This window comes from Hemicordylus capensis, chromosome 1 (assembly GCF_027244095.1).
Source record: "Hemicordylus capensis ecotype Gifberg chromosome 1, rHemCap1.1.pri, whole genome shotgun sequence".
Lineage (NCBI taxonomy): Eukaryota > Metazoa > Chordata > Lepidosauria > Squamata > Cordylidae > Hemicordylus > Hemicordylus capensis.
The window spans coordinates 85815732-85831623 of NC_069657.1; the positions used below are offsets into that span (position 1 = coordinate 85815732).

Consider the following 15892-nt stretch of genomic DNA (forward strand, 5'->3'; position numbering starts at 1 on the left):
CTTGTTCCTCAACCATTCACACATCTGCCATCTTGAATCAGGGTGGGTGACATTGTTACAAATGATGCCCTTGAGCCATCCCTATGTTCCCCTACACCTGTAGCAAATTTGGTTCAAATTGGTTAGGTGGTTCACAAGTTAGCCCACTTGCGTTTCAAACGTTCATGCATCCACCATCTTGAATTGGGGCAGATGGCACCACAAACTAATGTTGAGATGTCCCTATGTGTCCCTAAAACTTTTCCAAATTTGGTTCAAATCAGTTAGGTGATTCACAAGTTAGCTCACTTGCACCTCAAGCATTCACACGTCGGCCACCTTGAATTGGGGCAGATGACATCATTACAAACTACACCATTGAGGTGTCCCTGTGTGTCACTCACAACAACTGTACCAAATCAATTAGGCGGTCCACAAGTTAGCCTACTTGCGCCTCACATTCACGTTTCCACCATCTTGAATTGGGGTGGATGACATCATTACAAACTATGCCATTGAGGCGTCCCTGTGTCCCTACAGCTGTAGTAAATTTGGTCTAAATTGGTTAGGTGGCTCACATGTTAGCCTACTTCTGTCACGAACCCCGAGTCTAACGCGGAGGAATCCCAGGATGAAGGGGTCATGACCCCTGAGCTTGACACCTCAAAGGGCTCTTGAGGTGAAGTGGTTGTGACCCCTGAGCCTGACTCTGACTTACAGGATAAGGCAAGCATCAAGGGGCCCTCACCCCTGGCAATGGAAATGCCAGCACCTGCTGATCCCCTCAACACACCCTTGCCTGTGTCCTCTGAGTTGGAAGATGAACTGAACCCAAAGCACCCAGTCCCCACCAGCAGCCACCCAGCTATGCTGCAGCCAGTGCTTAAGAAATAGGGTGCAAACTCTTTAGGACATTCCAGGCTCAGGTGGGGCTGCAGTGCTGGCACTGTATTTAAGGCCTCAGTTTGCCTCCACCATTTGCTGAAGCAGCTTCATTGTGGATGTGTGTTCCCTGCTTCTGATGCTTTGCCTGTCTTTGGACTTCAGCCCTGCCTGCTCCTAATGGACTGATCTTTGGTTTCTGATCCTTTGCCTGTCTTTGGACTTCAAATCTGCCTGCCCCTACTGGACTGATCTTTGGCTCCTGACCTCCTGCTTGTTTGACTTTGCCATGGCTTCCTGTGTGCTTCCTGCCACACCTGACCCATCCAGGTACAACTTGGGCCTCAAATGTTTGTGCCTGCCATCCTGAATTGGGGTGGATGATATTCTCACAAACCATGCTGTTGATATGTCCCTACAGTTGTAGCAAATTTGGTTCAAGTCTGTCAGGTATTTGATAGATTAGCTCTCTTCTGTCTCAAATGTTCATGTGTCTGCCATCTTGAATGGGGTGGATGACATCACCAAACTATGCCCTCGAGGTGTCCCTGTGTGTCCCTACAACTGTACTCAATTTGGTTTATATTGGTCCAGGCTTTGGGAAGTTGATAGGTGGAGTTACAGACACACACAGAATGCTGGGTGAGCTCATAAGCTTACTTTAAGAAAGCAGGCTAAAAATAGCAGTTACCAGATTCTGTGTCTAATATTTGTTTTGTAAAAGGGTTATTTTGAGTTGGGACTTAGAACTAAAATCTGATTTGAACGCCATAGTTCTGTCACATAAATATGACCTTTTGAACATGAACAGAGTGACTTTCATCATCAGATAAATATAGTGGTCATATTTAGAAGAACTGAGATCCTCTGTTTTTTCTCAAAGACAACAGTCACCACCAGCAGCTCTCTCTCTCCCATTTCCAACACATACCTGGTGCCTGGGTAAGCTTCTAAAGTGGAGATAAAATGAATGGATGGCTGCCATACTAATTTCCCTCTCCATCTCTGCTAAGGAGGAAGGTCTAAAGCCAGAGCATCCTGGTGAGAGAAAGAGCCTTTGGCATGACCCAAGTCAGGAGGAGAAGAAACAGACATTTGACCCAGGAAACCTAGACTGGATTATTGCAAGGATTCACATTACCAGGGGCGTAGCAAGGTTGGAGTGGTCCCAGAGACAAGATTTTAAAATGGGCCCCCTGTCACTGAAGCTCAGCTCATGAAGTAAAGAAATCGTAAATGAGGCTGAATAGTGGTAACCAAAAGCAGAGTAAAATGTGTGTGTGTGTGTGTGTATATATATATCTCCTATGTGCCACAATAGAACATCATCCTAAATTATTTTTTTTAAGGTTTTGTAAATTGTAGACGATGCAAGTCATTTAATGGTACTAGAGAAAGACATGCTGTTCTGGTAGCTCCAGGTCTTAACACTCACATCAATTTTGAATACAACTTAAGGAAGCCCGGGCGGGTGCACAGCTGGGGGAGTCAGTCATGTGACTTTCCTCTGGGGGGCCCCTCAAGGCAGTGGGCCCCCAGACAACTGTCTCCCCTTGCCCTATTATAGTTACGCCCCTGCACATTACCATGAAGGTAAAATTGTTTTTAAAATGATTAAACACTACTTTTTAAAGAGGCTATTTAATGTTTTATCTGCTGCTTATATCTGGTAGCTTCTTTAGTTTTCATAGTTCTCAGTTTTTAGCTTTTTATTAACTTTTAATTTGAAACTTTTATAAAAAATAATGTAACTTCAAATGTAGTTTTAGCCTGGTCTCTTAACTTGTTTTAACTTTATTAGTCTTATTCTACACTGAATCTATTTTATTAATGTTGTGACCAGCCCCAAGCAGTAATGTACTGGAGGGGTGGGGTATAAATATTTTAAATAAAATTGATGCTAAATTGTAGTGAAATATCAAATCTCTTTATTTCGGTCAGCGACCAGCATGAGATTAAAACAAATGTAGAAGAGAAGACAATCAAACTTCTACTACAAACAATAAATTGTAGTGTATTATGATTAAGAAAGCTTGTATACACATATGTCCAACCATGTATTTATTTGTATTTGAGGTTTACAAGATTTCACAATCTTGTAAAATTTGCAGGAGCCAGTCAGAAGCAGTCAGAGCAGGATAAGCAGCATTTGTCTGAAAACTGAGACGAGACTAGCTGTTGGTCCAGGCCATATTCCAGAAGAGTAAAGGAAGATCAAGTCTGGCAGCTGGAGCCTGCTACTATTCTCTCACTAGGAATGGTCTCTGAGGTCTCTCTGGACCTCCTGCTATGGAGTACTAGAGCTTCCTAATTTTCTATACTTTTTTGGGGGGGAGGGGGGTAAATTCCAAATTCTGAAGGTGGTAAGCAGCCTCTCATTCTCTTCCTGTGGACATTCATGCCCCTCCCCTCACTACACCACCTTCATGATTGTATCTATGCCCAGTTCACAGTAAGAACCAACTCTATATCCTTCCCTTTTCTGTATGGAATATTCTTTCTCACAGTTCCTCCTCTATCTAAACAGAACACTTTGACTCTTAGAAATGTACATTTTGAAAATGGGGGGGAAAGGCCACATACCTCAAACAACATTTTTAAAATGAAAAATAAACCACTGACATAAAGTTGATATCCTGCAATACAACAAAGTGTAGCAAAAACAACCAGGTTTCTAGTTCCTTACTTTTTTTAGGCTGCAACTTGATCTAAGATGTCAGAAACATAGACTTTTCAGAATTAAACACACATGCTCTGTCTGGCTGTAACTCTTCAGAAGTATCTGCAGTCTCAACCCAAATTTGTAGCAAAGTTTTTAAGTGCTATTTCATCACACAAACCACCAGTGTTCATCAAGGATGGAGATGAATCTAGTGATGAGAATTTGGGTGGAAGAGCAGGCTTTGAGCTAAACAGTATCAGAACAGCACTCTTAACAAGCAGTGACAAAATTCAACTATTGAGATGAGACACACAAAAGCAAAGGCATCCTTGTAAGATGGATATTTCCATGGCTTTTGGCAGCAAGGGTAACTGCTCAGGTGCCTAGGCAAGGCAAGGCAAGCAGAGAATGAGGAAGTCTCCAAGAATAATTTGCCACAAAAAGACTCTCCTGCCGAACATACCTTTTCCTCTAAGATTTATATTATATCTCAGTTGCTTCCAGATATACAGAGATTTACCAAAATGACACAGAAGTGGTTTTAAAATATATATATTGTTTTTCTCATGTGTGCCCCATATGGCGAGGCACATATCCTTTCCCTACCCACTCATCACTGGAAAGATCCTGAATATAAGACACTGTGTATGGCATTAAAAACCAGACAGACATGTGAACTTGTCTGCTCCCCATAAAGATAAGAAAAAGGCAGTAAGGGGACAGCAAGAGAGGGAAGAGTAAATCATTCACAGATTATCAGTATAGATTCTAATTCCTTCCTCTTAAACCCAGCCAAAGTGTTTTCTTGAGTCCCTCCATATGCAGCCAATGGCTCTTGCTAGATCAGTTCACAGTAGAGTGGTGAGGAGCATTTGGGGACATTTTGCCAAGGGCAAGTATTTTTCAGAACACTTAGTTGCTGGTTGAAGCAAAGCCTGCTGCACAGAGCAGGGTTCAGAAAAGAAGCTGTCATTTTCACTGAAGAGTCTTCTTGGCTTCCTCATTCAAGGGTGAGAGGAGTGTTATTTTTTATTTGCTATGTAAATATGGTGCCATCCATTACAAAGAATGAGAGGAGAGGTCCCTGCCCCAAGAGTTTTAACACTCCTGGTATGGACACAAGGGAGACTACAGAGGAAGTGGAGAGAAATTGAGGCAGGTTAAATGGGGGAAGGAGATGTGAATTACACACACACACACACACACACACACACTCTTATGAGGATTGGGGGTTATGCCAAAGGCTCCAAGGAAAGGTAGGGTTTTAGAAGTGGTCAGAAGTAAGTAAGAATTGTCCTCCGTCTTAGCCCACGAGGTATCACCAGTTACACAGGGAACCACAGCAAGCGTAAGGTGTTGCCATTCTGATTTGTGGCTGTCTGGTACAGCTTTACATGTAAAGACAACAAAATATGCCAGGGAGGGAGTCCAGCTCCATAGCCTCCTGCTGCTCCCCCCATCCCATCACTTGCTCAGCTCACTGCATTATCACAGTGGGGTTGGAACCAAAGATTTCCAGAGCTAAAGAGATTGTTGCCGGCAGCTAGAGTTAAAGAGGGAGGGTTCTGAAGCTGGACTCTAATAGAATGACACATCTGCAGATGGGCAAGGGGGAGAAACATTAGACATGCCATCTATACACTTCGAAGGGGTTAAAATGGAGGAAAAGAGCAAGGAAGAGAAGGAAAGGGGTAGAGGGTCAGCTAAACAATGGATTGCTAAAACATTAATTATTCTCTGTCCTGATCCAAAGAGGTCACAGGAGTCAGGAGATCTCTTTGATTAATATTCATTCTATTGCATGCAAATACCTATCTGGGTTACTGGGATACTAATGAATGAACAGCAACCCCAACAGTCAGGCACAGCATTTGTAACACCCATAACATTTCAGTAAAGTCCTTCAAAGCCTTTGACTTGTCCCTCTCAACACACAGCAGTACTGAATTTGCTCCCGACTGACCCAGGACTGCCACACCTTCTCTTTTGGTGGAACTGAAGCAGACACCATATGATAGGCTAGCAGGTAGAAGACTACTTCCTGCAGTGGGCCCCACACTTTCAGCTCTGGGCCTGGGTGCCAAGAGCTGCTGTAAGTGTCTCTTGCTCTTATTGATGGATCAATAAGAACATCAGTGAGAGGAAGAGACACTTACAGAATCACTTGACAGTACTGGGATATCTACCCCCCTCCCTGCACTTATTCGCCATGGAGTCCATATTCCTACTCTTCTCTTTTATTCATACCCTCCTTCCTAGTACAGAAGAAAGCCCCCTCCTTTGACAATGATTTCACTCTGGCAATAGATTCAGAAGAGTCCCTTTGGGGTGCAAAAGCCAGCCACGAAGGAGAGGGACTAGCAGAGGCTTTGATTATCTGGTCTCCTTGCTCTGCCCAGCTGCATTTCGTGGCAGATAAAGTTTGCAATGAAGTCTGCAGACTGAATTTTTTTTTAAAGTCTGCACACTGATCTACAGCTGCTATGCAGACACCTTGCTCATACAAGCAGAAGGGGATTTCCCCCAGGCATTGTACTAGGTAAGTGAATGAACTAGTATAAGCAAAGCCAAGCAAAGCCATTCTTAATCCTCTGTAAGTGCATAAGATCTGCCTGAATCCCCCATCTGCCGCCCACTCACCCACCCACCCCTCCAGCACCCCAATTGCCTACCATTTCTCCCACTGATCCTCAAGCCAGCTCTCCTCCTCGGTGCTTGACTGCATTTTGAGTTCAAGCTTCATTTAAGAGCAGCCCCGTCAGGGGGAAGAGAGGCAGGGCCAGCAGATTACAGGAGACCTCCCCTAAAGAGGAGAGGAAAGCAGAGTTGTGTCTGTTCTGTCTCCTCAGCGGGTCCCAGCTCAGAAGAAGCTGCTGTTTGCGCTGCTCTCTCCTTCTCACTGCGCAATCTAAGGGAGCTCATTAAAAATAAATGGAATCAGCTGTCTTGGGGGAAAAAAAATAACCCTCTCTGGGCTGAGATGATGCCAAGCCCTGCACTCTGCCTGGTCTGCTGCTCTTCTTAGCCAGGCAGACTCCTGCTCAGTAGCAGCTCCTGCTGCCTGCTCCCCTCCCTCCACATCATCTGCAGTCAAGGGGGGAAAGGGGGAATCGAGTTACCACATCAGTGGCACTAAGCTCTGCCAAGCCATCCTCCTCTTGACCTTGCAATGCCTCTGCCCAAGAGGCCTGCTGCATGGAACCTTTCTGCCGAGCCAGGGCTCCCAGGTGCCGAAGGATGATCCAGCCATCTTTCTTCTCCAGTGAGAGTAATAGCATGACATAAGAGGTTTCAACATGGCCAGCGCAGGACATATGACTTTACCTAGGAAAGGTATACTTCCTAATATACTTAATTGTATGTTAGGAAGTATACTATCAAGGTCCAGAGAAAATTACTTCAGGGTTGTTACCCTGAGGTGCCAGCCCCTGACTAAACAAGCAAGGAATTGCAGGATATTTCTGCTATCAACCCTTGTTGATTTGGGTCATACGCAGGTCACTTTGTACTTGGGTGGGACAGTAAACCTGACCTACCAGAGATAGCGGCCATATTGGCTACATTATTTCAGGATAAAGGAGAGATACCAGAGAATAGCTCGTTCTCCAAATGTGGTCATTCCCCCTTTCTAGATTGACCTAACTTTCGTCCACCCACAACAGGCCTAGCAAGACTCTATATGCTGTTTTATAAGGCTGTCTGCCCAAGAGGCTTAGCTCCTCTTCGCACAAAATGGCCACCACCCAGGGGCCATTTGGAATTGCAGCTAAGTGACAGCTGCTTCATGTGGAGATCTGCAGCAGTTCACCATGACTGGCAGCGGCTGTGTAGCTTTCTCCATGCCACCACAAACTGCTCATAGGAATAAGCAGTTCCATGTGTGATGACAACCATGTGGCAGTTGATTTATATGATGGGCCACTGTCCCTGGCCTCACTGCTGTGTGGAGCAGCTGCCATGCAGATACAATTTCGTACAGTCTGCATGTGGCAGCCATTTCAATTTGAAGTGGACTTAAAACAGTATCACAGTTTTAAGTGATCCACAGAGCCCTTTCTCGTGATCGGAGAAAGGGCTCCAAAAGGGCGAAGGGAGAGAGCCTTGAAACACTTACCTCCCCCACAGACGATCCACTCTCCCTTGCGATCCCTGGGTGGATCGCTTGCCCAGATTATGGCTGGCTCCTGCCAGCAGCAGTGGGTTTCTGGGGTCAGGTGGCCCTGGAATTTCCATAATGCACCATGTGAGTGTGCGGTGCATTATGGAGAGGTTCCCGACACTGGTCGGGAGGCTATTCATGTGTAGATGCCATAAGGAGCCGTGTGGCACTGACATGCAATCCATTAGCCCGGGTTTCGGGTGTACTTGCACCCGAATCCCTGGCTAACAGCAGGGGCACCTAACAGGGTTTGCCTCTGTGCTGCTGCGGAGAGCCGCATGATTCCCAGCGGTTCACACATGCAGCCAAAACTGGGCTGGGCTTTCCAAGCCCAATTTTGCCTGTGCATGTGAATAACCCCATTGTCTTTATTCAAGTGTTTATCACCCATAACCTTCCAGGGCACTGAAGCACCATTAGCCATATTAGTATGATGCAGGGTTCTGAACACAGCCTCTGATGGGTCAGCACAGGGAAACACATGCACCACACTTCCAGTTTCTCCATATCATCTGAAATAATTCACTGATCTCTAAAACACTGGGGGAGATAAACAAGCTAATCCCATATTGGGAATTTATGAAACACCCTGAGGGAGGATGGGGAAGAGAGGAGACATGCACAATTTCTACTCTGGATGACATGGAGCTTCAGGAAGGATAGCAGGAGGAAAGCTTCCTAATCCCTGTGCAACACCTCACATCTGAAGCAGATCTCAGGCACACAGAGAATCTGTTCAGCCTAGGGAAGCCCAGCCTGGTTTAGGCTCTGTGTGAGAACTGCCGGGATCAGACCTGATCCCGGTGGGGCAGCGCCACCTACCCCGGCTTTTAGCCTGAGTTAAGGGCATGAGCGCTCCCTGAACCCAGGCTCCACAGTCACAGAGATGGGTGGCCGGGGGGAATCCCCCAATGCACTGCATTCAGAGTGTGGTGCATTGTGGGATACCCAGAAGTCGGGATGCATCATCCCAGCCTCCAGAGCTCTGCGCTGCCTGGTGCAGCAGCAGACCGTCTGGGAGCACCTTCTGTGCTCCCAGCAGTGTTTACTGGATCACCTGGGGGAAAGGTACAGTTTCTCAGCCTCCCCCCCCCCCCCACCCTCCTAAGCAAGCATGTGAATACCCTTAGAGACTAAGCAATTTGCTCAAGGATCTCAACCTGGGACAATTCCAAAACCAAGGTGATTTAAAGCTTTTAAGAATGTTTGTGGAGATCAACAACAACAACAACAACAACAACAACAACTATATATGTTCATTAAGACATTTTGCCAGGAGTTTAATTTAAACCACAGAAGCCAGCTGGAGCTAACCAACAATGAGCTGCCCCAGAAGAGAGGCAGTCTGCTTTTTGAAGTACTATAAAAGGTACATGCCCCATTCACTTTGGCAGAACTGCTGGCAATGCAGCGCTTTGAGGACCAGACTGTATGGAGCATTATGCTTTTAACATACCACCACAGAAAGGCCCCTAGAGGTAAAGGTAAAGTGTGCTGTTGAGTCGGTGTCAAGAGGTAGGGAGAATGATAATATTTCTTCAGAGGATTTTAGAGAAAGTATAGGCAGCTGGTAGGAGCAGGAGGTATATTGCTAGATCTCCGCAAAACAGCCCCAACAATTTTATGAGAGGGAGACATGAGATTCCATTTTAATGAATGCGGCCTGAAGCTGCATTGTGTTTGTTGACAACATTAATACCATTTTTAATTACTCAAGCTGCATAACCAGAAAGGATTTATTCAATGTTTCATCACCCCTGGCTTTCTGCCAGTGCATCTCTCCCTCTCTTGCCATTTTATTTTCTTTAACAGAACCTGGTGTGTGCTCTCCGGCATTGTTTTCCTTGTGTCTTACCATTTTCTCCCAGCTTTTGCTACATCATCTTTTCTATTTCCTGCCTGTCTTCATTTTCAGTCTTGTTTTTCCAATCAGAGCTGCCAGCCTGGATTAGGACCATGGACCATCTCGTTCAGTATCCTTTTTCTGACAGCAGCCAAAGCTCAGTTTGCTCAGAGGAAGATGCCAAACTCTTGAATGAGGCAGAATGGGAAAGCTGTCTCCACTGTGCCCAGTTGTGAACTTCCCAGGAGTATCAGGCTGGCTACTGCCGAAGACAGTGCTAGACTATTTAACTCTCCAATCTGATCCATGAAAAATTCATACACAACCCATACCCTTTTTCAGTAGCTTCTTTTACTTACACATACAAGCCAATCCAGACCTCCCTGTGCTGTACAAGGTTATGCTACACACACACACACACACACACACTCCCCAGGCACCTGCTTACGGCCACCCACATAAAAATGAACTGAAGCTGCTGCTTCTAAAACTGTATTAAATTACCAACATGGACTACTGGACTTACTATTTGGCATTCCAGCTTCTATCATTACATGAAATGTGTATTTATTGGGCATCAGGTGAAATGCTGGTGGCATCTCTCCCTTGATAAACCTATCTCAACTAGTAAGAGATAGCAAGAGAATACAACCATTAGTAAGACAATGCAACCATTATACAGAAAAGTATGCTGGCCTTGGGGAACAGCTGAGTTGGGGGACAGAAACCAACACAAGTAGAGATCATATAAGGATATACCATATTAGGAACTTGTCATCGCCTATGGCTAAAGCACATGATTGAACTCCATTACATAGTTCTATTTAACCACATAAAAGGGAAAATCCTCTTGCTTAAGAGGCAGCCCATCCCACTGGTATTGCACCACTATTACCCATACATGCTTATAGAAACCCCTTGTTTCCACATCATCATAATCATCCCTCATCATAGATTGTCTTCCTTCCTCCTTTGCCTCTACTTCCTCACTTTAGCTCTTTGTTGATTCACAGTATTGATTGCAACAAAGCATTTGGAGAGTGTCAGCTGCATCCTCAACAAGACTGTGTTATAGACATTTGACAATTCATTACACTGAAGAAGGTGTCTTCCTTCCTATGTCTGTCCAAATGGTTGTGGGCAGTGCTCAGGTTCCATGGATAGTTTTTTGTTTCGCTAACTGGCTGAAATTAACACACACTTTTTCTAAAGTTAATTTTCTCAGAAACAGACCAGCGTGCTAATTACTCCTTTCTGCCACAGCATTTTCTAAATCAAATCCCTGTCCATGGTGCTTACTAGCTGAAAACTACCTCTCTCCATTTCCTTCATTTCTTTGGTTCCTATGGGGATTGACATTGGCTTGGAAGAAGCTATTAGACGTCTCCAGAGATACACAGACCCTTTTTGCAGCAGAAACCTGCGTGTTGCATGAGCAACAAGCAGACAGTTAGGCCCCTTTCTGCAAATGCATGGGCTCCCAGGGGCTGGAGAAATCATCTCATTACCTTGCAGGCTTGTTACCAGTAGATCTGCATTTAGCAGCAGTTCCCAGACTCCAATAACTAGTTAGAGACAAAGCCAACCTCAGTACCAAAGTGACACATTTGAATGTATCCAGCACCTTAATTTGCTAAGCCTCAAATTGGCAAAACCAGTCATTTAATTACAATTGAATGGAAACCAATATATTTCCAAGTTCACTGTCACAGAGGCACATCTGGCTTCAAGCTGACACCACAGGTATTTGAATCCTAACAAAAGGAGCACAGATTTGAAGCTCAGAATAAATTGTTCAAATTATACCAATTTATTCAATTTTCAGAATGCTGTCAAGTTGCAAGACTTAAATTTCATTGTATTTCTAACATTTGGGCAGGGATCAGGGTGGCAGAGGGCATGAAAGTAGCCAAGATGGAGGTCTGGTTCAACAAAGAACTGTAATTAAACAAGTTGTTCTAGTAAGAACTAAGCAGCCTACTTTCCTTTTACTGTCTCTACAATTGAACTAAATTTGGTTCAAATTGAGATCCACAAGTTAGATCTCTTGCACCTTGAATGTTCATGCATCTGCCATCTTGGATCAGGCATCATTACAAAGTACACCATCGAGGTGTCTCTGTGTGTCACTCACTACAACTGCACCAAATTTGGTTCAAATCGGTTAGATAGTCCTCAAGTTAGTGAACTTGAATCTCAAAAGTTCACACGTCCACCATCTTGGATTGGGGTGGATGACATCATCACAAACTACCCCCATTTGGGCATCCCTAAGTGTCCATACAGCTGTAGCAAATTTGGTTCAAATCAGTTAGACTGTCTACAAATTAGTGCACTTGCACCTCAAAAGTTTACATGTCCACCATCTTGAATTGGGTTGGATGACATCATCACAATCTAGGTTGTTGAGGTGCCCCTTTGTGTACAGCTGTAGCAAATTTGGTTCAAATCAGATAAGCGTTTCACAAGTTAGCCCACTTGCAACACCAAAGTTTATGCCTCCGCCATTTTGAATCAGTGTGGATGACATCATCACAAACTATGCCATTGAGGTGTCCCTGTGTGTCACTCACTGCAACTGTACCCAATTTGATTCAAATGGGTTAGACAGCCCACAAATTAGCCGGCTTGCACCCCAAACGTTCACACAATCACCATCTTGGATTGGGGTGGATGACATCATCACAAACTATGCCATTGAGGTGTCCCTATATGTCCCTACAGCTGTAGCAAATTTGGTTCAAATCGGTTAGGCGGTTCATAAGTTAGCCCACTTGCACCAAGTTTATGTGTCTGCCATCTTGAATCAGTGTGGATGACATCATCACAAACTACGCCGTAGAGGTGTCCCTATGTGTCCTTACAACTGTACCCAATTTAGTTCATATTGGTGCAGGCGCTGCTAAGTTGATGGCGGGGCGGGGGGGGGAACACACAGAATACTGGGTGATCTCACAAGCCTACTGGGAAGTAGGCTAAAAACTAGGTGCCTCAAACTACCTGCTGCAGGGGACCTTACTGACTCATAAGAACATAAGAACAGCCCTGCTGGATCAGTCCCGAGGCCCATCTAGTCCAGCATCCTGTTTTGCACAGTGGACCACCAGATGCCGCTGGAAGCCACAGGCAGGAGTTTAGGGCATGCCCTCTCGTGTTAGTAAGGAACATCTTCCCCAAATACAAACATGGCAATCAGGCCTCAAGGGTTTAAACAGGAATAATAGAATTTTAGAGTTGGAAGGGATGTCTTGTAGTCCTACAACGCCCTGCTTAGTGTTCCTGTTACCAAACAGCTTTGCATCAGAGGCTGCTTTTGAAGGTCCCTGTGTAATAGAGGTTAGCTTGAATGGTGGGGAGCAGGGAACTAGCTACCAAAAAAGGGGAACCTTGGAACCCACAGTGAGTGCCTAGTGTTCATCACAGCACTTTAGACTGAGACTTTAGGGATGAAAAAAAAAATCAACTTTTCTATCTTTGTGTCTGTCAAATCCCCCTCCCCACCAAGTTGTTTCAGAAAGTGGAGAAGGGAAAGCAGCTCTTCGGGAGACTGGATTTGGTTAGCCTGGTTTTAGATCAAAAGCGTGTCTGGAATTGTGAATCTCCATAGGCTAGTTCCACTGTGATTGTGGTCCAATGTGCTTCTAATTTGACTATCTGTATTGTACCCTACACCCAACCCTCTTCCACCTGAAGCAGGGTATGGTGCAATGTCAGTGCAGTAGGCAGCAGCCCAGAGCAGTGTTGGCTAAGGCTGGTCATGCACAATACATTTCCTGTTGAACTACAAACTATTGCAATGCTGCTGTTCTTCAAGAAAGACTGGTCTGATTCTCACAATCCAGGCTATGGCAGGCAAATGGGAATTGGGAGATTCGTGCAGTACACATGCACCCAACCTTCAACTCTAAAAACCCAGGAATTTTTGGCAATGTTGGGTTGGCAGCCTGACATGTAACCAGAATTGGAAACTGTAGATCAAATCCCAGATTACCAATCCTGGTTATATGTTGGGTTGGCACCAGTGTTCCCTCTAACAGGGATTCCCAGAAGTTGTTGACTACAACTCCCATAGCCCCCAAGCAAAAGCCACTGCAGCTGGGGATTCTGGAAGTTGTAGTCAACAACATCTGGGAATCCCTGTTAGAGGGAACACTGGTTGGTACAGTGCCAATCTGAGACTGCTGAAGTTGTTTTATTCTGTATTAATCTAAAGTTGAATGGGGTTTGCTGCTCACTGACTGAAATAAAGAACTACTAGCACTGAGATTGCTGCAACATTTCCAGGTTCTTACAACCAAAAATCCTGATTCCCAGTTGTATGCCATTGGGCAGGTTGTGAGAACCCACCCAAAGTCTGATTGGCCTATACAAACTTGCAGGTGCAGACATCGCCTTGAACTTTTGTAACTCTACTGGCCATACATTTCGCCTACTCTTCTTTCAGACATACTAAGTTCTTTGCCACAAATAAAGTTGTAGCATAAATGCTCATTTTAAAATTGTTTAAAATTCATTTTTAAACTGTTAGAAATATTTTTCTGATTGTCACACTGAGCTTGTTGATGGACAGCTTATAACCATTTGCTGTGGTATGACATTTTTGTTGAATTCCTGTTCCTTCTACTCTATTAACCCTTTTGATGTATTCACAGTAGTTCACATATTCCCCATTAAATTACAAATGTGCTTATTCAGCATATTTTCCTAAGCTGTTAGTATAACAGAACAGAGGCTGCACAAGCATGGAAATCACTAAGCATCTCATCAGTTTGTAACTTATCACTCAGTGACTCACACCTGAACTGCCTCCATTGAAACATGCTGTGATTGAAGGCATGTCAGTTGATATGAAAGCTCAGGCTGTGGTGCTAGATCTGTGATGGTTCATTCACACACAAAAATCATCACTTGCCACCTCAGTCATCAATTGATAAAATATGCACATGCAAGCTCAAATGCTTTTAAAAATTGTTTCTGGACATCCAAGTCCAAATCCTTTCCACAGGGTTATGCAGCCTCTCTTCAGCCAGTCTTAAGAACTGCGGGGCCTGATGCAAAGATAAACTCATTGGGCCAGTTCAAACGATGCCATCTGGCTGTCCTTTCCAATCCCACAACGAGGTGTGTGTGTGCATGCATGTTGCACACATCCAACCCACCCCTACCTTGGCACAACATAATCATGTGAGGAACAAAACATCTGAACTACTCTCACACATTCTTTAAATACAACTATAAAGTAGTTTTTGATTTTCCTAATTACATAAAATTGCTCTCAGGAGAACTAATATGGAGACCAGGTAAATGCTGAACATGCAAGCAGGTTCCATTAGTCAAGCCCCTTCTATGAGGAAGTTGTTCTTAGCACCACAGCATTGAACTATCCTGTTTGATGTCCCTTCTCCAGCTGTCCCCTTGTTCTTCAAAGGAACCAAGACAAAGTCAGGACTTTAGGACCGGGCCGGCATCAGGTTGGGCATGGGGTTGAGGACCCACCTGGCAAACTCCTGAAGGAGGAGGAAGACATTAATTGCTGCCACTGCTTCCCATTGCCTCCCTATGGGCTCTGCCCTCCGGCAAACTAACATCCTCTGGCAATGGACTTCCTCCTGCTTCATCATATAGTCCCATTTTAGATTTCCTAGATGTCCGAGTCCCTGATACAAAGTCAGGGGGTGGGACATCTGGGAAATCAAAATGGTGCCACCTGCTGAAGCAGGAGCATATCTGCTATAGCCTACCACTACCAGTATGCTTGACAGGGGGCAGGGCCTAATTGTTGCCTACCAGGCAGTGGTGGGCAACAGTGACAGCTGTGCTCCTCCTTCAGCACTGCTGCTTTGGTGGCAACAGTGAAGGAGGATTATATCTGCTGCCTGGTCAATCTTCCTGGTTCTAGGCATTCTTTGAAAGAACAGGGGATTAACAGATGATCACAGCATGCCCTTTGGTTCATCACTCCTCTCCTGATGGTAACCAGAGCTGGGGAAACTTACTGGGCACTACTGAGGAAGAGGGGGCAAAGTGCATGGGGGGCGAGAGGGGGCACAGGACCAGTGCACCATCAGGGGGTGCAGCATAGAGTTTTACCCTCTGCTACATGTGCCAATCTTGTCTTGTCCATTTATTTATTTAGTACAATCATATACCTGCTATGTGTTATAATTTAGGGCGGTTTACAATAAATATTATTTGGTTATTGACATCAATATACCATACATACATTGCATTAAGACCTCTTTAGTTCAAGGCCTTTGATCATTTGACTCTAATGATATTAAATGACTCCAAGGTTTAAATGTACACTATTTCCCCTTTCCCTCGATTCCAGCATTTCTGTGCTAGAAAAGATTAGTGGGCAAACTGA

The 15892-nt window shown here is 44.8% G+C and overlaps 1 protein-coding gene across 4 annotated transcripts in view; it reads right to left on the minus strand.

The window, feature by feature from the left end:
- The window catches only part of MAPK8IP1 (mitogen-activated protein kinase 8 interacting protein 1), an 89021-nt gene that overhangs the window by 63984 nt on the left and 9145 nt on the right, over window positions 1–15892 (minus strand). The window contains exon 1 of one of the 4 annotated variants that reach the window (XM_053278244.1): window positions 6196–6336. The exons of the other annotated variants lie outside the window; for them this stretch is intronic. Coding sequence (XP_053134219.1) covers window positions 6196–6266 — 71 coding nt within the window. The 5' untranslated portion in view covers window positions 6267–6336. Of the gene's footprint in view, window positions 1–6195; window positions 6337–15892 lie in introns of those variants that run through there. 4 annotated transcript variants of the gene reach the window in all.